This window comes from Phacochoerus africanus, chromosome 15, assembly GCF_016906955.1.
Source record: "Phacochoerus africanus isolate WHEZ1 chromosome 15, ROS_Pafr_v1, whole genome shotgun sequence".
In the NCBI taxonomy this organism is placed as follows: domain Eukaryota; kingdom Metazoa; phylum Chordata; class Mammalia; order Artiodactyla; family Suidae; genus Phacochoerus; species Phacochoerus africanus.
Window position 1 is genome coordinate 135,908,010 of NC_062558.1, and position 22,488 is coordinate 135,930,497.

General features: G+C 44.5%; 1 protein-coding gene across 1 annotated transcript in view; it reads right to left on the bottom strand.

Moving 5' to 3' along the window:
- The window catches only part of ADAM12 (ADAM metallopeptidase domain 12), a 377,142-nt gene that overhangs the window by 269,140 nt on the left and 85,514 nt on the right, over nt 1-22,488 (bottom strand). The window contains exon 3 of the mRNA XM_047762575.1: nt 2,555-2,628. Within this exon, the coding sequence (XP_047618531.1) occupies nt 2,555-2,628 (74 nt within the window). The remainder of the gene's footprint in view (nt 1-2,554; nt 2,629-22,488) is intronic.

Below are 22,488 nucleotides of genomic sequence, written 5' to 3' on the forward strand. Positions count from 1 at the left end.
AGCAGCATACAAGCATTTCATTCCATAAAATTGCGGAATTTTTTGGTAGTCATCATTCCAAAAGTGACATTCTAATGAAACAGACATGTCACCTTTTTGAAAAATTTGTTATACCGAAGTATCTGGGGGAATGGATTATTAAGATAATAATACAGCCATGCTCCAATTTTGAAAATGTTATTTTAAACAAAATGAAATCCCTACAATTAGTATAAGTAGCATAATTAAAATAAAGCTCTGAAAGGTCACAGAAATACATTAAACAATCTCCATACATTTTTCTAAAACATACAGTGACGGTGAAGTTGGGAAAAGAGACATAAAGAAGAGATAGTTTTTTTACAACTTTTCTAATTTTGAGATTATTTTGTGAAAGGCCAGGGATTGGAAGTGAGCAAATCAAGGCACCCTTTCAAACGATATTTTATTCTAATTAGCCAATGTGGACTATACGCCTTTGTGGAAGATAAATCATTTTTAAAGAGAACCTTGAAAAAGGCTATTAAGCCACTTTACAGACTCAGAGACACAGATGGGCTCTAAGCAACGCCTTTCTGTTTGGAAAAGTACATCCATATGGTAAAGCTGAAGGAAGAACAGGGTACCAACATGGCAGGACTCCACTATCAACTAGGAAGACACAAGAAGCAAAGCCTTATTTATAAGAAATAAGGTCTGTAGGAACATTCACCAAAATACTAACCAGAGTGGTGTTTGGTAGTAGGGGTAGTTTTGGGGGGAAGGGGGTCCCTTGTTTTTTTGTTTTGCTATAGTTTTCAGTTTTCCGCATTGGACACACATTTCTTTTACAGTGAAAACAGTAATGTAATGTTTTACTAAGTCAGTTTCCATCCCTCTACCTGCAGGTCTCACATCATGCAAGGGTCCAGGATCAGTATCATCCACGCCATTGGCCACATTCCTCCAAAAGGCCATCCATAGGAGCCGCTGCAATAAAGACCCTTCCCAAATCCAGCAGCCCATCGAGGAAATGCATCACCACCAGAAGCCTTCTTTTCTTTTGTTCTTCAGGGGACAGTGAGTTCTGTCCACTGAGATGCTTTCAAAACCACATACACACAGCTGTGCACGAAAATGAAAATGCCCTATGATATTCTTACATGACCAAAAAAAAAAAAAAAAAAGAGCATGAAAATATTGACTTTGCTAAGAGAGACAGAGCCAAAGCAACATAGGGGTTTCCATTCGGCTCCCTGATGATCTAAGATATGTGCCTGAACCTCTGTTTTAAGATCATCACGTCACGAGAAATACCCGATTTACTGCTCACAAAGGCTTTTCATCCATCTGATGGCGAGAGGGAGACACGCAAGAAACACAGAGGCAGGCTGGAGATCTCAGGAAGCAGACCATATGCGACTTCACATATATTCATTTAAAATATATTTATTTTAAATATATATTCAGGTGTACTTTACATTTTGCCTATCTAAGTTTTCAAAAACTGCTGCTGGCCCTGGTGTCAGATACTAAACGTGAGAATTGTCCACCCACGACCTCATGCATCTGATTTGCTCAGGACGCTCACACCAAAGCACCGAAACAAGGAAGTGATCTGACTCTTGATTCCACAGAGATGCTGAGTCTGATTTCTGTGACTCAGTATCTCTGGCAGATCTCATTTCAGGGAAGCTATTTTATCTACACTGTCATTTCAGGGAAAAAAAAAATCAGCATTTCTGGGTGAGGAATAGAAAGCAGTACTTCTGGCAAAGAGAAACTCCTATTTGGAATCAAGCATGACTTGAGAACTTGATTGATATCTTTAACTATGGATTGCTTATTAGAGCACGATTCTTTTCTGGTACTAATCAAATAGAATAATAAAGGGTCTTTTAGGTTGGAGGAACCCAAGGGGAGAGCCACAGAGGGCAAAAGATGACAAGAATATGAGTTTTTTTTTTTTTTCTACTTATGCCTTGAAGCAGGCACAGTGTTCTCCTGGGAAGGTCTACCAAATATGTAATAACATCCATGTGCTACAGAAGAAAAAAATAATACCATTTTCTGGAAATTTATATAATTTTGCAAAAAAAAGTCTACATTTTTAAATAAAAAGATAAAATAAATACTTTATACCACTGGAGACAAGCTCTGAAAGATAAAATAAACTCTTGGTAATTCTCAAGGAAAAAAGAGCTTCCACCCATTTGAAGCTGTTTCTCCTTATATAACCTGGGAATTGCCAAAAGTCAACTAATTATGGAACACTGTTATTGGAACAGCACAGAGGATGCTTAAATTCTATCCTTGAAAGATCAGGCTCTGAGAAGAAGGGAAACATCAGAACTATGAGAAAAAGCTGCTGAGCTATAAACTTCTTTTTTGAGAGTGATAAAATTCTTTATTTTTCCATTGGATCTTTTTTTTTTTTTTTTTGAAGTTAATTCCAGCCTCGAATCCAAATGTGGATTACGAGTCCACACATTCAGCTCCGTGTCTCTAAACGCCCACGTCAACTAGGCAGCCCTTTTGGATCCCCACTGGCCCGCACTCTCCTATCCCGCCATTAACACGAATTAACTCGACTTACTCGTTTCTTTCCAGCTTTACGATCAGTTCTTTGCTTTCCAGTTGTATTCGAAAATGCAACTCTTCTGGATGATTCTGAAAGATAAATAAGGAAGTCAGGTGAAAATCACATCCCTTTGACATGCCAACAGCTGAATGGCCTCCACAGGCATCTTCAATAGAGGGAGGGGAAAATACCTTTTCTTCCTGGGACCATTCTGAGACCCCAGGAGAGGAGACCCGGAGGAGCAGGAGGAGCGTCTGGAGAACGTGTCACCCACCGGGACGGCACCAACGCACCTGCGCTCCCCGTCTCTGCCTGCCTCTCCTTTAGCCATGGTGCCCTTGGGAGCCTCCTTGACTCAACGCCTATGTTCCATAATCCACTCCTTCCTCAGTTTCTGTTTCTAGAAAGGGCACTTTCATTTTCCCAACTGCTCAGAAATTTGGAGCCCCTCACCCCCAACAACTCCATCCGATCCACCATGAGGTCCGCTTGAGTCGCCCTCCAAAACTCAACTCCCGTAGTAAAGGGAACATCCCTTCGTCCTGCTCTGGTCCAAACGACAGCCATCTCTCACCTGGATGCGGCAAAATTCTTTACCCTGGAGGCCTCCACCTCTACCCTTGCTTTTCTCCCTTTCATTTTCCAAAGGCAGTGGGAGGATACTGATAAAAATGCAACCTCATCCACCCACCCCTGCTTATGACAAGCCTGTGTGGACATCCCACTGCACTGATGATAAGATGCCAACTTCTTAAAAAACATTTTATCAAAGTATAAGTGATGTACAATATTATATAAGTTATAGGCGCACAATACAGTGATTTGCAATTTCTAAAGGTTATACTCTATTTATAGTTACTATAAAACATTGGCTATATTCATCAAGTTGTACAGTATATCCTGGTAGCTTATTTTATGCCTAATAGTGTTAGCCCCTTCCCACTAATAGTGTTAGTCTTAGCCCCTACCCCACAATGCCCCTTCCCACGTCCCTCTCCGCAGTGGGAAACACTAGTTCTCTCTCTATATCCGTGAGCTGATTCTTTTTCCTTTGTCGTTTGTCATATTTTTAGATTCCACATATAGGTGATATCATACAGTATTTGTCTCTCTTCGTCTGACTTATTTCACTCAGCATATGCCTCCAAGTCCATCCACATTGCTGCAAATAGCAACATTTTCATTCTTTTTTATGGCTGAATAGTATTCGATTGTGTGTGCGCGCACATGTGTGTGTGTGTGTACATCACATCTTCTTTTGTGCAGCACTTAGATTGCTTCCTGTATCTTGCCTTTGTAAATAATGCTGCTATGAACATTGGGGTGTATATCTTTTTGAATTAGTGGTTTGTTTTTTTCAGATATATACCCAGGAGTGGAATTGCGGGGTCATGTGGTAGTTCAATTTTTAGGTTTTTGAGAAATCTCCATGCTCTTTCCGCCATGAATATGTGGCCTGAAGCACCGGTAGGCCTGGCCCTCCACCCTCCACACGCACCTCCATTGCTCTCCTCCTCACTCGGCCGGCTCTTGCCAGCTCCTCAAACACACCAAGCCCCTTTGCAGCTCTGAGGCTTTGCACAGGCTGTTCCCTCTGCCTGGAAGGCTTCCTTCCAATGCTTGTCCTAGGTATCAGCTTAAATGGCAATGATTCAAAAAGCCTTACCTCACTCCCCAATCTAGCAACATCCACCTGTCTCCAGGCTTTCTTTTCTTTTCTTTTCTTTGTTGTCTTTTTAAGGCCGCACCCAAGGCATATGGAGGTTCCCAGGCTAGGGGTCCAACTGGAGCTGTAGCCACCGGTCTACACCACAGCCACAGCAACATGGGATCCCAGCTGCATCTGCGACCTACGCCACAGCTCACGGCAGCGCCAGATCCTTAACCCACTGAGTGAGGCCAGGAATCAAACCCATGTCCTCATGGATGCCAGGTGGGTTCATCCACCACTGAGCCACGATGGGAACTCCTCCCTAGGTTTTCTTTCTTCCAGTCTCCTGCCCTTTTCCTCCGTGTAAGGAAGAACTTCCTTCTTACTGGTTATAATTCAATATGTTGACTTGTGGGTCCACTGATTTATAATGTCCACAATGATGCCAGACAAATAATAAAGGCTCACGAGTTGCTGGATGAAGGAATCAATCAATGAATGGGGCAAGCAACCTCTTTTCCCTCTTGCCAGGCAGACCCCTGCCCCTTTTCTCCTCTGGGCGCCAGGAAGCCCTCGCCTGTCCATTGTCAGTGGCGGCACAGCATCTATCTTCTCTGTTCTGCCCCAGAAATCCCAATGAGTTTCTTGTCCTGTCCCAGGAACATATCCACAGGGCAGTGCCCCTTAACCCATGCCTGCCCCAAGTTCTCTCCCACCTAAACCAGGGGGCCGAATGTGCCACATTCTCCCTTGCTGAGCCCAAGTCAATGATTCAGAGTCCTCACCCGAGTCTAAATCCATGTGCCATCCTAAGGTTATTCTATGATCCCCCCCCCCCTGCTGCCCCTCCCCCTGGGCATCCTCAGTGATTCTGGGGAGGGACAGTCCACTCCTACTCCCCCTCCCTCAGGGCAGCACATTTCAAATGGGGGTTCCACATGTCTACCAGACATTTCTCTCCTAGAGAAACTCAAAATGGTTAATGTTTACATTTATTTTTATTTATTTCTTTTGCTTTTTAGGGCCTCACCTGCAGCATATGGAAGTTCCCAGGCTAGGGGTTGAATCTGAGCTGCAGCTGCCAGCCTACACCACAGCCACAGCCACGCAGGATCTGAGACGCCTCTGTGACCTACACCACAGCTCATGGCAGTGCTGGATCCTTAACCCAGTGAGTGAGGCCAGGGATTGAACCTGCATCCTCATCGATACTAGTCGGGTTCAAAATCCCCTGAGCCACGATGGGAACTCCCTTTAATGTTTATTTTTTAAAAATGAGCTCTGTGTTTTCATTCTGATGATGTGTTAAGAGAATTCACTTATCATGACCATGCTCCTGTGTTTAGGTGGACGCCTGGCAGTGCTGCCCAATGGTCCAGGCTGAGGGAGAAGGGCAGGGGAGGGTTTAGTTCACAAAGGACGCAGTCCACCTAAGGAAGGGCCAAATGCCATCACAGCCCAGTGTAGGAATGAAGGTTCCTTAGTGGCTTAAAAAGGTCCACGAGGAGGAGAGCTGGGTCAGGATGGTGCCAGCTTCCCAAACCCAAGATCACCAGGCTCCTATAGTGCTGCCTGGTGCTACAGATGGCATTTCAGTCTTGCTCATCACCATACACATTAAATTAGTGCTGCTGACCTCAGTGTATTGGTTTTGTCTGCCTTTGCTTTGTACGTGTTTTGATTTTGTGCTTGAATAAGAGATGGGAGAATGAGAAGTTCACGCATAGCTCTCTAACATTCAAAGTTTGAAAGATACGAACTCCTTAGTTTAAGGCACGTTTTTACCACACAGCATTCAGCTCTACTATGAATTAACTAACCACAGCCTAAGAGAAAGTGGACTGTAAGTTCCAATAACCAACATTAAACTAACGAGTTAAAATGAAACAAAATGGGGAGCTCCCGTTGTGGCTCAGTGGGTTAAGAGCCAGACATAGTGTCCATGAGGATGCGGGTTCCGTTCCTGGCCTTGCTCAGTGGGTTAAGGATCCCGCTTTGCCACAAGCTTTGCCAAAGGTTGCAGATGCAGCTGGGATCTGGTGTTACTGTGGCTGTGGCTGTGGCTGTGGCGTAGGCTGGCAGCTGCAGCTCCGATTCCAACCCTAGCCCGGGAACTTCCATAGGCTTCAGTTGTACCCTTAAAAAAAAAAAGAAAAAAGAAACAAAACCCACAACAAAGTCACAGGACGTTTGGGGAAAATGTTACAGCTTGCATTAAATAATGTCATATAACTGGGGTCAAGTCACAAAGGGTGAAACACCATCCACTTTATTTTCAGGGCAGCCCTTGGAATGTCTTTTTCCTCTGTGTAACATGGGAACCATTAGCGACATATGGCTATGTACATTCGAATTAATTAAAATGAAATAAAAATTAAGAATCAGCTCATCCGTCGCACATGTGGTTGGCGGTACCCCTCCTGGACAGGCCAAACATGGAACATTTCTGTCCTCACAGCAAGTTCACAGACATTGCCAGCTACACTGGACATCACTGGGTGAGCAATAAAGACCTGGCAATTGCATCGCCCAATCGCTGCCCAAGTGCTAGACTCTTCTGAACATTGGTGCCTTTACAAGATAAAATTAGGTGCAAATCTGAGTTGGTTTTTTTTTTTTTAATGTGTTTTAGGAAAGCTCCTCTCAATTTTCATTAGTAGGTGACATTATTTTTTGAGTAGTTACTTAAGCATGAGCATTATACACATGACTTTCCATATACACGGAATGCTTAAGTCTGTTTTCTGGGTTTAAACAGATCTTGTTTTTACGGATTCATTCTAGCAAATGATTACACAAACATCAGTGATCCACTAAAAACCATGCTTCTGACCTGCTATGTTTTGAGACTGGCTGGTGTTTATAAGATTGTATGGATTTCCGAGTGTCGGTTGAACTTTTACATTCAATGCCACTCTTCCTACCCCATGCAACGTTAAACACACATCACTTCTTTGGATTTTAACATATAGCCTACGGAAGTGCTTCTCAGCTGAGTACACTTTCAAGTCTGTCACAAGGATTTTTTTTTTTTTTTTGGTCTTTTTTGCCATTTCTTGGGCCGATCCTGCGGCATATGGAGGTTCCCAGGCTAGGGGTCGAATCGGAGCTGTAGCCACCGGCCTACGCCAGAGCCACAGCAACATGGGATCCGAGCCGCGTCTGCAACCTACACCACAGCTCATGGCAACGCCGGATCGTTAACCCACTGAGCAAGGGCAGGGATCGAACCCGCAACTTCATGGTTCCTAGTCAGATTCGTTAACCACTGCGCCACGACGGGAACTCCTGTCACAAGGATTTTTTAGCTAAATTACCAATACTTTCTGACACCTAGATTTAATTACAAATAAATATATATAGAATGTTCTCTCCAGGGTCTGCAGTTTGTACTCATTAGCTGTATCTTAGAAAAATGAGATCGTGTTTACAATAAAATCCTAGGGAGTTTCTGTTGTGGCTCAGCTGGTTAAGAACCCAACGAGGAACTCCCATCATGGCTCAGTGGTTAACAAACCCAACTAGTATCCATGAAGATGCAGGTGGCAGATGAGGCTCGGATCCCATGTTGCTGTGGCTGTGGAGTAGGCTGGCAGCTGTAGCTCTGATTCAACCCCTAGCCTGGGAACTTCCATATATCGGGGGCACAGCCCTAACAAAACAAAACAAAACAAAACAAAAAGACAAAAAAAAAGAACCCAACTAGTATCCACGAGGATGCAGGTTCGATCCCCAGCCTCGCTCAATGGGTTAAGAATACAGGATTGCTGCAAGCTGTTGTGTAGGCTGGCAGCTACAGTTCTGATTTGACCCCTAGTCTGGAAACTTCCATATACCACAGGGGAGGCCCTAAAAAGAGAAAAAGAAAAAAACACCTCGCAATGTTCTGTCAAGATGTGTCCAAATAGCGTATTAATGAATATGTTTGTCTATCCACATGTGTTTTACATGCATGTGTGTAAATAACTTTGTTACTTTACTTATAAGTTGTGTTCTCCTAAGATAGGGACATGCCCATCACTATTTTAAAGATAAATCCTCACAATTATCAGGATTTTGTGAATAAAAATAAAATACTTGCAGTCCCTTTTTTTCCCTGAAAAATTCAGTTGGTTGAAACATTTGCATTTGTACTATTTCCACGTAAAGTCCCTACAGGAGCTGTTACGACGTCCTAACGTCAACAGATTTCAAATGAATACGTTGTCCCCAGGGAGGCAGAAAGAGCGCTATCTGTATATTTTAGCTGAGATCTGAATGGTGCAGGAGAAATCAATGGTGAAGGAGAACAGGGAGCTATTTTAACTCAAAACCCACTAATTGCATTAGATTTCTTGGTGCAAAAGCAGGCATTCATTCCATTCTCTTTTGATTTTTAGACACTGGAGGTGATGAACTGGTGCTGTTAAATACGGCATTCCTTTTCTTAAAAATGACGTATTGATTGGCCTAATGAAACGGCAGCTTTTATTGAATGCTTAAAGAACTGCATTTGCTAACTAAATTAATTAAACGCTTATCAATACTATGCTAGAAATGTTTTGACAGTCATTGTAATTCTACAATTTTAGGTGGAAAAATTATATCCAAAAGAGTATATAAAATGCATAAGTACAATTTAAAAAAACAATTAAATAATCACCAGGGAACCTGACACCTAGCTGAAAAATCAAATATTACCAGAACCTGAGAAGCCCCCCTGTATTCGTTTGCTGAGGTTGCCATAACAAAATATCACCGACCGGGTAGCTTAACAGAAATTTATTCTCACACAGTTCTGGAAGCTAGAAGTCCATGATCAAGGCAGGTTTCTTCTGAGGCCTCTCTCCTTGTAAGTTTCCCATGGAAATGAGTTTGGGCAATTCCCCTAAACAGTTTGCAGGCAGGTCTGCAAAATAAGGCTCTGGCTGGACCCGGCTACCCATCACTCAGACCCTGGGCTGCCCTGTACTCTACCTGAGACTTCTCACAATGCACTTAGAAAGCACATCCCACTTAACTGGAAGTTTAAACACATGTTTAAAAAGTGATTTTTTTTTTTGATTAGCTACAGTTTCTTTTCATCTTCTTGGTATTATCCATTGTGCTTCCTTTCTTTACTTTGTATAATTGGGAACTCACCTAAACTTGAATTTAAATTATTTCATCCATGATGGCTGCAGGACATCCCAAGGCCATAAACGTAGCTTTTCCTGGGAGCAGGGAAGCTTATGAATTTTTTTCCCTGAACTGATATACAGCATCATCTCCTGGGTGCGTCTATGTCCTTAAAGATAATTTTCAATGACTTAGAAAAATCTGAACCTGACCATGGCATTGAAGAAGCTGGCAGTGAGTCGGCAGAAGGAAGGGACCTGCCTTAAAAAATCAGATGGGGGGAGGCACTGACAGCCGAGTCCACTCCCACTATGATTTCTAGGTTATCTTTTCAAAGACAATGGTCAGTTCTGAGCCAAATTCATTCATTTCAACCATCGGTACCAGAAGCTCAGAGGGATCCAGTTTTTCAAGCCAAACAACAATATTAAAATACTGCATTCAGGGGACTCTGAAATAACCAGATCCCTCTGCAGCACTAAATAAATGCTTCGGGCTGCAGCCCTGGCACTCATAGGGCACGAGGGAGTCATTTATTGCTATGAATATTTAGAGGCAATCTTGATTACCACTTTAATATCAGTGCACTAGCTCCATAGCCAGGAAGATGTGCGTACCGTGGAATTGAGAGAGGACGAAATTGAATTAGCCTGAGAACACAGTAAGGAGTGAGGGCAGCGTCATAGTGGGTGTCTCTGGCTTGGGGCCTTTTCAGTTATTACGTAAATGATGATAATGTTTATTCATGAGCCATCAATCATTTTTTTTTTTTTTCTGATGGAAAAAATGACATGAGCAAATCCCTTGTTAAGATGTGCGGAAAGGCACCCATTTTCCCAGGTTAAAAACTGCTTCTGAAAGATACAGAATCAGTTCTAAGTTGTTTGGGTGTGAAAATGTTAGGTTCGTGTTCACAAGGACTCATCTTACTGCATTTCTCCCTGTGAGGGCTTTACAGATTCCAGCCCACTTCTCCCTTCCTGCCAGGAAAAGACACAACCTTTCATGCCCGGGGGGCACGTGCACAGCCCTGAGTTCAAGCTCTTTATGCTGCTGCTATTTGTAGGCTCGTGCAGGCGTGAGTTTGCAGCCAACATTTTCGATTTTCATTTTAGATGCCTATAGCTACAGCCAGGGCATCTTGCAGCCTCACTTAGTCACTGAAATACTGCCATTCTCCCCTGTGCATCCCTGTGCTATAGGGTTACAGCGCTTCCTGCTCTTTGTCCATAGAAGGACAATGACTGATTCTTTTTTTTTTCCTTTTTAGGGCTGCACCTGCGGTATATGGAAGTTCCCGGGCTAGGGGTCAAATCCAAGCTGCAGCCAGGCTATATCACAGCCCACGTGGGATCTGAGCCGCATCTGTGACCTACGCTGCAGCTCACAGCAACGCCAGATCCTTAACTCACTGAGCAAGGCCAGGGATCAAACCCACCTCCTCATGGATACTAGTCGGGTTTTTAACCCATGGAGCCATAGTGGGAACTCCCGACAATGGCTGCTTCTGAGCAGAGAACGGTCCCTTGTCCCCCCCAGAGTTTGCTCCTGGGTTGCAAGAGGAGATTGACAACAGGATTTAACAGAAAGCAGTCTGGGTAAAAGCTTGAGGACACCAGTTTCTCGAACTTCACCCACATCTAAGATTCAGTTCGTACTTTATCAGCCCCAGGTCCAACACAAAGGGGAACCGGGGGGAAACTGACAGCAGCTCTGCCCCAGAACACCCCCGCTTAGTGACGAGGCTCCTCGGTAAAATGCATCCGTGGTAACCCACATTCTGTGAAGGGCTGTGGCCTTCACATCGCGGTGATCTGGCCTCCCTCGTCCCCAACTCCGGCCACCCCGCTGAGCTGGCCCAGCTCGGCAGGCTGCTGGGCCTCTGCGCCCGCTGAGCCTTGGCTGGACGGTCCTCCTGGCTCCCAGGGCCTCACCTCCAGGTCTCCGCCTGGACGCCACCCCCAGGGCGGCCCGGCCACTCCCTCCCCAGTGGGCTCTCTGCCCTCACCCGCCTCTCTGCTCCTTTCTCTCCACCTCATCTGTGATCGCCTATGGGCGTGTTCGATTCCCGCGTGGATTGTCTCTCTCCTCTAGTGAAATAGAAATTTCGTGGGAAGGGGACCTTTTTCTGTCTTGTTCTGCCTTCTCTTCCTAAACCCAGGACTAGGCCACCTGGAAGCATCTGTGGGGTGACAGGTACAGGCGCGGAGGTGGTAGGGGTGGCAGAGGGGACACTGACTCAGGGAGCAATGAAGTCATGAGGTCACCTCGGAAGGTACGAATGGGCTCTCTTCCCAGTCACCACTGACCGAGCACAAGGCCACCGTCCGGCCCTCCGCCAGCCTCCCTCCCAGAGGCTGACGTCTCACAGATGCCAGTGGCAGCTCGGAGGACCCCTTCATGGTGACTGTGGAACGGCTGATGAAGGTGACCTGTGTTCTCCCCCCTCTGCGGAGCGAAGGCGGTGCTTGCGGGGAGCCAGACCGCTCCGTCTCTGACTGGACGAGGGCAGTGGCAGGGCTCTGGCACCCGCGGGTGACCCAAAGGAAACCTGCTCCTCCCATTCGGTTCCTTTGGACCTTCATGAGAAAGAATCCAAACCAGAGCAGAGGAGTAGAGAGCCCGCAGCAGCAGGGGGAGGGGGGGACAAACGTCAATCAACGTCACATCCAAGGCGGTGGGGGCGGGGCTGCAGAGTCAGATGTCAGGGCTGCGGGGCCGGGGCGGGGGTGGTGGTGAGAGTGGGGGTGGAGGAAAATCAGGGCCGGAGGAGGAGGTGAGGGCGGCCTCCTCTGCCGCTTAACGCTTGTTGATGGCCCTGGGCTTGGGGACTGGACCCCCGACGCCGGCACCCTGTGAGGGAGGCCGTGTTGCTGTAATGGGCCTCTGACGTCAGAGGCCAGTGGGTTTGAGGCACTTGTCCTTAGACCTCTGCCACCCTCCTGACCTCCTGGCCTTCCGGCATCAGGATGAGCAGGCAGGAGAGAGAAAGTCACTGCCTGCTGATAGCTCAGGTTCACCTGGACGCCCAGGGCAGGAGGCCAATGGCTAAGATGGACTTTTCCATCAGTTACAAGCCCTTCACTCACAAGACTGCCCGCAGCCCTAGTGCCATGGCCCACCATCCATGCCCCATCACTCACAAGACTGCCTGCAGCCCTAGTGCTATGCCCGCCATCCTGTGCCCCTTCACTCACAAGACTGCCTGCAGCCCTAGGGCCACAGGCCCCCCATACAGCACTCAGCATCAGTGAGGCTGCACCACGGAACACAGAGCTTGTGATGAGAAATGTCATGTGAAGGAGGCCCTGGCTGGGGTCTGGGACAGGTTCACTTCAGCATCCTCAAACCACCCTCAACAGCCCCGAAGGGGGTCACCGAGCCCCTGACTGGCGTTTAGAGGCACCCTAAGTTGGAAATTTAGGAAGCAAAGGTGTAACAATTCCTCCTCCTTTGATTGCAAAGGAATTACAGTTTTACTTAAGAAAGAACTACTTCATTTCATCTTGGAAATGTAGCATGTTTCCATCTAGGAGGCTGTACTTGATGGGCGGGGCGGGGGGGGGCCCTCCGGCGAGAGGTGTGTCCACAGATGGTTTGGATGCTGCCACTCAGGCTTGGGGACTGCTTGTGGGTCACTTCACGATGGTGGGCCACGTTCCCTCACCAGGAAATTGGAGATAACAAGACTCTTCCTGTTTATCAGTGTGGTCGGGAAAAATGGGTCCCCCCAAAACGTTCCCATACTAATTCCCCTGGAATGTCCCCACACTAATCCCTGACCTTGCATGCGTCATAAAGGGGGACAGGGGAATATCATCCTGGTTTATTCAGATGGGCCCAGTGCACTCACGAAGGTGCTTAAAAGCAGAGAACCTGCATTGCTGGCATCAGAGAGATGCAACAAGAGAAGCAGATGACCAGTTTGCTCACCTTGAAGATGGAACACAGGAGCCACGAGCCCAGGAAGCAGTGGCCTCGAGAAGCTGGGAATGGCCCTTGACCTTCAGCCAGAGAAAACACAGGGACACTGGCCCTGCCATCTCAAAGAGGTGAATTCTGCCAATAGCGCAAATGCGCAGGAACAGGTCCTCCCCTGATGCCTCCATCAAACAGGGCGGCTTTGGGAACACCTTGATTTCAACCTGGTGAGATGTGAAGCAGGGACCCCAACAGGCTGCCAGCCCTGTGACCTTCAGAGTTCCCTGGCAGCTCAGTCAATTAAGGATCTGGCGTTGTCAATTCTGTGGCTCTAGTTACTGCTGTGGCACGGGTTCGACCCCTGGCCCCGGAACTTCTGCATGCCATGGGCACAGCCAAAAATGGGGGGGGGGCATTGTTTCAAGCCACTTAAGCTGTTGTAGTTTGTTAGAGCAGCAAGAGAAAACAGAAATCATCAAGAAAATTGCTGTGAAATTCAAATGCTAAAATGTCTGTTTGGGAACCATCATGCATGATGAAATGGAAATGCCTGTTTATTACAGAAATCCAATCACCAACAAAACTTCTACTTCCCAGCGTGACAGTGACAAAATACCATTTCACTTATTATTTATTGCTATTTACCCGAATTGCGACCCTTTTATGCTTTTTGTATTTAGATCTAAATGAGCATAATAAATTGGGTTTTTTTTTTTAAAAAAAAAAAAGCTAACAAGTTTTCAAAAAGAAATATTATACATTCATTAACTGGGGGCCTCTTTATAAGACAGGCATGAGGCCAGTTCCTGGGGAGATGGCAGAAAGCAACTTATCTCTTCCCTTGTGTAAGCAGCTCTTTGCAGGAAGCAACTCTTTGCCAGAGGCCCTTTATCCTGTTACTTTAGCAGCTACATTTTTTTCCTTTTCCTTTTTCTTTTTCTATTTCTTTTTAAGGCTACACCCAAGGCATATGGAAGTTCCCAGGCCAGGGGTCAAACTGGAGCTGCAGCTGCAGGCCTACACCACAGCCATGGCACTGCCAGATCTGTGCTGCAGATTGCGGCAACACTGGATCCTTAACCCACTGAGCAGGGCCAGGCATCTAACCCGCATCCTCACAGAGACAATGTCGGGTTCTTAACTCACTGAGCCACAGCAGGAACTCCAGCAGCTATGTTCTAACTTCACTTTTACACGAGGTGCTCCCATGCGTCACCAACTTCCAGCCCAAGCACACCTTTCCAGTCTTTGGATCACACAATGCCTTGCCTAACCCTCGGGCTCGTTCCTTAAAGAAGTAGAAATGAAAAAAAGTAAGGAATGGATGGCTAAACCTCTTCCCCATCTTCCCTTCACTAATCCCACGGGCAAAATGCATGAATAAGAGCATCTAAAGAAAGAGCAGGAGGCGTCAACAAGGCTGCACACACTGAAAGATAACGAAGGCTCTGACCCCTTCCTCACAAATGATTAACTGCCATGAGCTTCTCTTCTTTCTGTCTTCTTGTTGTTGTTGTCTTTCTAGGGCTGCACCTGTGGCATATGGAGGTTCCCAGGCTAGGGGTCTAATAGGAGCTACAGCTGCCGGCCTACACCACAGCTGCAGCAATGCCAGATCCAAACTGCATCTGTGAACTACACCACAGCTCACAGCAACGCCAGATCCTTAACCCATGGAGCAAGGCCATGGATCGAACCCAAAACCTCATGGTTCCTAGTCAGATTCGTTTCCACTGCATCATGACGGGAACTCCTTCCCCTCTTCCTCTTAAAAAGCTTTCATGGCCAAGTAGAAGCTTCTGAGTTGGTTCTGGGACAGGAGTCTGCCTTCTCCCCAGGTTGCTGGCCTCCTGAATAAAGTGATCTTTCCCTTTCTAACCAACACTTGTCTCTGAGAGACAAGTCAACTATTGGCTTTGGAGCAGCAAGCAGACAAAACTGAGTTTGTAACACTTGCTTCACATGGAAAGAAGATCATGGAGTTCCCTTGTGGCCCAGCAGGTTAAGGACCTAGTGCTGTCACTGCAGCAGCCCAGGTTGCTGCTGTGGCATGGGTTTGATCCCTGGCCTGGAAACGCCCACATGCCTTGGGCACAGCCAAAAAAAAAAAAACCAACCAAATAGACAAATAAAAACAAAGTTGAAAGAAAGAAAGAAAGAATGAAAGACCTTATACCTGTATGACTGGTGCTATAGAAGGTGACAGAAGATTCTGAAAGACCCATGTAGACCCAGCCCAACATACATGAACACACGTCAACTTGATGCGAAATAGTCTACAGATGACACTTTCTAAGATTTGCTTACTGATATAATCAGGGACATTACATTAGAAAATAGTACAGAGCACAGCTTTTGGGACTGACTTGCCTAGTTTTCAAGACACAGCCGTAAAATAACATGCACTGTGTTTATTAACTAGAAAGCTTGGTTTCAAATTCAAAGTTCATTTATCTAGCTAATTTGATGTCTGGAAACGCTCATGGATCATTTTTTTTCCTATAACACCATTTCAAAACTGTCAGTCAGAGGAAGTTAATAGCTTAAGTTGCTAGTTTGTTTGCATGCAAGCTGTCTTCTAGAGAGAATATCCCATTCATATGTTGACTAAAGGCCATTTATAAAGCATCACTGTAATCTCCTTCAAATAAACATTAGTGGAATATAATAAACCTTTTAAAATGTAATCCTGCCATCGATCACGGAGGCACTGCTAAGTCATTCTGTCCTAACCAAAGCCTCATGCAAACAAGTTTTTCTATTGCAAACAGAATTACAGTTAATTGCAAACATTTTATAAAACACACCCTAATTGCTCCATGAAATCTTATGCTATAAGCCTCACAGAGTCACAACTTCAGACAAAAATATTGATGTATGACTGTCACCAGCTTTTCCCATCACTTGCCTGTCACGCTATTTTTGGGGGGTGTTTGAGCCTTCGAATCAGGAGGAAGAAAGAGCAGGAAGAAGAAAGGTTGCTGGCAGGGGCTGGAGGAAGCCTCCAGAGTCAGAGTTAGGAGATGGGGCCAGAGAGGGTAGGGCTTTGGATGTGGATGGATGCAGCCCTTGAGGGAAGCCACAAGAAGGGCAAGGAAGGACTCAGGCGGCCTCCTGGAGCCACACATGGACCCTCACGCCACTGGGTTCAAAGGACTTTACATCCCTGAAAGATGGAGTTGTCCATTTTCATCCTGTTTTGGTTCTGGAGCAGTGGGGTCCTCAGTCAGCATACTTTGCTGAATAAAAACTTGAGTTCAACTTTTCTTCTGTTAAAATATAAGTATAGGCAACCCATCATAAATCCAGTGACACTTATGGAAAACTTTGACCTCTATCCGGAGGACACCCAAGTCCAAGTCTCCAGCTCTGACCTCTAGCTGGTGATGCAAATGCCCCCAAATCAAGTCCAACAGACATCTTACCAGCAACTCAAATGGTAAATCTATTCAGTAGATCCAGGACAGAACCCAGGCATCTGCACTTTTATTAGGTACCCAGGTGATGCTGCTGCTGCTGGCCTGGATATCTTATTTTCAGGACCACTATCCTAGCTCATGCTTCACAAGGTCCACTTGGCCTGCAGCTAAAATGGGTTTGGCCCCAAGTGAATGCCACCCCCTGGGTCAATTTGATTTGGTTGCTAACATCTAAGAGTTAGGAGAATTCTCAGGCAAATCTGAATGTGTAGTTTCTTGAAGGTTAAAAAAAAAAATCAGAAAAATGGCACTTACACTTCCTGGGGCAACGACTGGCTCAAACTGAGTAAACGCTGCCAGTTCTTCCAGCTCCACCTTCCCTGCTGTATCTGCATATGGAGGCCAAATGGCAAAGGTGATCTATCATCTTAGGCCTGGCCAGCTTCACTTGTTAATAACATCAGCCTGGCCTCTTGTAGCATCTGAATTCATAACATCTGGTCTAAAGGCAAACAGGATGATGACACAAATGGTATAATTAGAAAAATGCATGGAAGGAAGGGATGGGTTGCTTTTCCTTCTCTTGTCCCCTCTTGCCTCCTGAACTCCTCTTCATTCCACAAGGGCCCCTGGGATGCTTCCGACCTTCAAAGCCCTCCCTGATGGCTCAGGTAGAACTCACTTCTCCTCTCACTGCACTGCACTTTTTAAATTTATTTTATTTTATTATTATTAAAGTATAGTTGATTTACAATGTTTCATCAAGTTCTATTGTACAACAAAATGACCCAATCACACACATTTCCCTGTGCTGTACAGTAAGATCCCATTGCCCATCCACTACAAATATAACAGTTCGCATCCCCAAACCCCCCAAATGCCCATCCATCCCACTCCCTCCCCTTTCCCCTCCAGGAACCCCAAGTCTGCTCTTCTTGGCCATGATCTGTTTCTGTTTTTTGTTTGTTTGTTATTTTTAAATAGGTTCATCTGTTCCATATTTTAGATTCCACAAATAAGTGATATCATATAGTATTTGTCTTTCTCTTTCTGGCTTACTTCACTTAGTATGAGAGTGTCTAGATCCATCCATGTTGCTGCAAATGGCATTAGTTTGTCTTTTTTATAGCTGAATAATATTCCATTGTATCTAGGTACCACATCTTCTTAATCTGTTTATCTGTTGATGGACATTTAGGTTGTTTCCATGTCTTGGCTATTGTTAATAGTGCTGCTATTAACACAGGGGTGCATGTATCTTTTTCAATGAGAATTTTGTCCAGATATATGCCCAGCAGTGGAATTGCTAGACGATATGGAAGAGGAGATAGGCAATCTACCTGAAAAAGAATTCAGAGGGATGATAGTAAAGATGACCCAAGACCTTGGAAAAAAGATGGATACACAGATAGAGAAGTTATAAGAAGTGTTTGACAAAGAGCTAGACGACCTAAAGAACAAGCCAACTAAGACGGATAGCACAATATCTGAAATGAAGAATATACTGGAAGGAATCAACACAGGGTCACGGAGGCAGAAGAAAGAATAAGTGATGTAGAAGACAGTGGTGGAGATCAATGCCACGGAAAAACAATAAAGAGAATATAATGAAAAGAACTGAGGAGAGCCTAAGAGATCTCTAGGGACAACAGTAAACGTATCAACACTCCCATCAGAGGGGTTCCGGAGGGAGAAGAAAGAGAAAAAGGGCTAGAGAAAATATTTGAAGAGATTATAGCTGAAAATTTCCCTAATATGGGAAAGGAGATACTCATTCAAGTGGAGGAAGCACAGAGGATCCCACATGGGATGAACCCAAAGAGAAACACAATGAGACACATACTAGTCAAACTGACAAAAATTAAAAGCAAAGAAAAAAATATTAAAAGCAACAAGGGAAAAGCGACGATTAACATACAAAGGAACCCCCATAAGGATAGTAGCCGATCTTTCAGCAGAGACTCTGCAAGCTAGAAGGGAGTGACAAGATATATTTAAGGTGATGAAGGGGAGGCACCTAGAACCAAGAACACTCTACCCAGCAAAGCACTCATTCAGATTTGAAGGAGAGAGCAAAAGCTTCTTAGACAAACAAAAGCTAAAAGAATTGAGCAACTCCAAGCCAGCTCTATGGCAACTACCAAAGGAACTTCTCTAAGTAGAAAGGAAAAAGCCACAACTAGAAACAAGAAAATTTTGAAAGAGAAAAATCAGTGTAAAGACAAAGATAACATAGAGGTAGACAATCGCCCATCGGCAGAAATGCTATCAAAACTAGCAGACATGAGATGAGGAGAATCAAATGCAGAGCCTTGAAAATGCATGTGAAAATGAGAGAATTGCTGCACTTTAAACCACATTTCCACATCCTTCCTGGAGTGTAGTTATTTGTGTTCACGGCAAAATGCCCACTAGGCAACAAGCTCCTGTGGCCTTAGTCAACTTAGAACACCCATCAAGATGCCACAGGTGCTGCTTTCATATACCTCCAAGGCATGAAACCAATGCTTATTTTTTTACATTAACTTGATCAATCTCTTCAAAAATGTTGCTCATGCATCCTTTCATCAAATATTGACATGCCAGACACTGTGCCATGTTCAGGCAGCAGACCCTGCTAACCAATCTTGATTTTCACCACAAAGTTGGAAGTCATGAAAATATCCCATTAGAGTGAACAAAAGAACAACAGCTACTTTGTTGATGTTGTGTTGCCAAAGTTACGTACTTAAACTCACCCTGCGTACAGATGCGTTTTAGACGGACATGGAGAATCACATCCTTGCTGAGAACAAGGCTGGAAGGATCATAAATGTGTGGTCAGCAAATCCTTAGCCTGTTTTGAGCTGTCCTGGATTCGCACCTTAAACTCAACCATAGAGTGGAAATGAGACAGCATTTAAGAGGCTGCTGTGGAGGGACCAGCATGGATGGACCTAGAGGTGATCATACTAAGTAAGCCAGAGAAAGAAAACTGCCATGGGATATCACTTATATGTGGAATCTTAAAAAAACAACACAGATGAACTCATTTACAAAACAGAAATAGACCCGCAGATAGAAAACAAGCTTATGGTTTCGGAAGAGGAAGAGGGGAAGGGGAGGCTAAGAGTTTGGGATGAACATACACACACTTCTATATATAACATAGGTAACCCACAAGGACCTACTGTCTGGCCCTGGAAGTATACTCAGTATCTTCTAATAATGTTTAAGGGAAAGGAATCTGAACCCACTGTGCTGAACCACGGTGCTCTTCACCTGAAACTAACACACCCTCATAAGTCCACTGTACTTCAATTAAAAAACAAAACAAAACCCGAGAGGCTTCTGTGGGAACTGCAGGATTTCTACCATGCTAGCTGCCTCCACACAGACATAATGAATTGGGTTCCCAGTCACCGCTGTGCCCTCATGCCCTTCCTGGGGGCTGCCCGTGGCTTTGGCTTAGGGAAAGGACAGCCAGGAGTGCTTGGGTCTCCCTCTCTGTCCTGCTGGGAAGAAAACAGTGTCGTTCCATCCCTAGAAACGACCTTAAAACATCCATGCAAAAATCCAGCGCTCGATTTCACTGTTCTTTACAAATGAGTAATGTCGACTTAACAAAAGACAGAGGAAGAAGAGGCAAGACCGCTAACAGATGCAGCACAGAGGTATGAATAGTTTATAGCCGACCTACAAGATTTTTTAACCCATGAAAACCAAAATCCCTTTATTTTCTAGAGACAGAATGTCATACAGGGATCCTTGGAGTCATGCTGAAAACAATCTTTTATTTGTAACAACTTCAAAGAGAATGATTCAGAAAAGATTTCGGGGAGTTACTCAGTAGAAGACATTTTGTAGAAACAAAATGATGCGTGTGCATATGGATTTTTCTTAAAGAGAAAATAGGATCATCCCTAAAGTTGCGCTGAAATAAGGAACGGTCGCATGATCACCAAGTTTAAATTAAAGGCTACCCTGCTTATTCTTTATAAATAGAAAAGCTGGGCTTACACGGGGAACCCTATTCAATATCTTATAATAACCTACAATGGAAAAGAATCTGAAAAAGAATACACACACACACATATATATATATAAGATTCATACATACATACATATATATATATAACACTTAATCACTTTGCTATACACCTGAAACTAACAGAACATTGTAAATCAACTACTAGTGAAAAAAGAAAAAAGAAAGAAAAAAAGCCAGGCTTAGTAGAAGATACAAGTGATCAATTAAGCCTATCGGTAGCTTTTCCTTCGAGTAGAGGGTTCATTCGTTCGTTCGTTTGTTTTCATCACAGCCAGCTTCCTCTTCCCCCAAATAAACAGGATCACGACAGAGGGCGTGGGGTCAAATTCAAGCTCCATGAATTACCACCGCCGTGACTCCGCCACTGTCAGCCTCTCTGAGCCTCTTCCTTCACTTGTAAATCATCGTAATATCAGCTGGGAGGATGAAGTGACGTGGTTTATATCAGCTCCTGAACAGGGCTGGTGCAGAGGAGGCACTTGATGTGACTGACAGCGATGATTACACCACACTGCTGCCTGTGTTGATTACACCTCTGTTCCTTTTCCTAAGAATATATTTTTGCCTTCCAACTCAGCCAAACATTCCTGTTCTTACAACCTGCTTTCCATTGTGTTGTAAACCATCACATCTGGTAGCAGAAATACATATACACACATATTTATTTCTGTGTGTATTGCTGGAAAAAGAGAATTACTCATCGGAACCTTAGCCAAGCTGTCAATCATTGGTTCTCTAAATAAGAAAGATGAATAGATTAATAAATCCCTTCTCAATAATTCTAGGGGACTCTTGTTTCTCACCACAAAAATATACACACTTCTGCAGGCTGCCCCCTCCTCCGCCCCGTTCCACTTGTACCTTTTTTTTTGGCCTCTCCTAGCAGGATGCTGCTTGGGAAGAAAAACAAAACAAACAAAACTATGGGATGTGGCGTAGACAGCAGGCAAGCCAGTCTCTCTTCATCTGACAAGGGACGCTCTAAATAAATCACTCTGATAAAGCAACAGGGAAACACACCCTCACTCGATGGGCAAATCATGCATCTCCAAACTGTCTGCTAGAAAGGATGCAAACTGCTGAAAGGCAGTGGCTTGTCCCTATCCCTGCTTGTGGGGACCATCAGGACATGTATGCCAGAACACATCTGACCTTAAAACGCTTGGTAGGTAACTGCTGTTCCTTCTTTTTATTTTAATCTTATTTACTTTTATTTTTTTTCAGAGTATTTTAGTATTTTAATTTAATGTAGGTCAATTAGATATGCATTATACAAATGAGAAGAAAAAAGCATTTACTCCCCAAGTTCCACCATTAATCATTACACCAAAAAAATTCCAAACTGCATTTTCCGCACGTACTCAAGGCCATGTCCAAAAGATATCTAGAAACTAAAAAGAACAACTGAAAATTACTATGAACCATGGGCCAGGAACTGCATGTTGCTTTCCATGGTTTAAATCCTTTAATTCTCAAAACAACCCTATTAAATTGTCCCCATTTTACAGATGGAAATGCTGAGCCTTCGGAGGCAAGGTTATTAGCCCAAAGTCAATAGCCACTAGTAAATGGCAGAGTTAGGATTCCCACTCGTTCAAAACCACCACAGTACAGTGTCTCCATCCCATTAAAGGCAATCTACTTACCTATAAATACTGCTTTGCCTTGAATATGGTTTCCTAAAAATTTTTTTAAGAGTCTCAAATATATTTCTATACTTTGATGACTCTCAAAATGGCATGTCCATTTTAACTTTTTCATTTGTTTGCTTTTACGTTTAAAATTTATTTTATTGACATATAGTTGATTTACAATATTGTATTAATTTCTG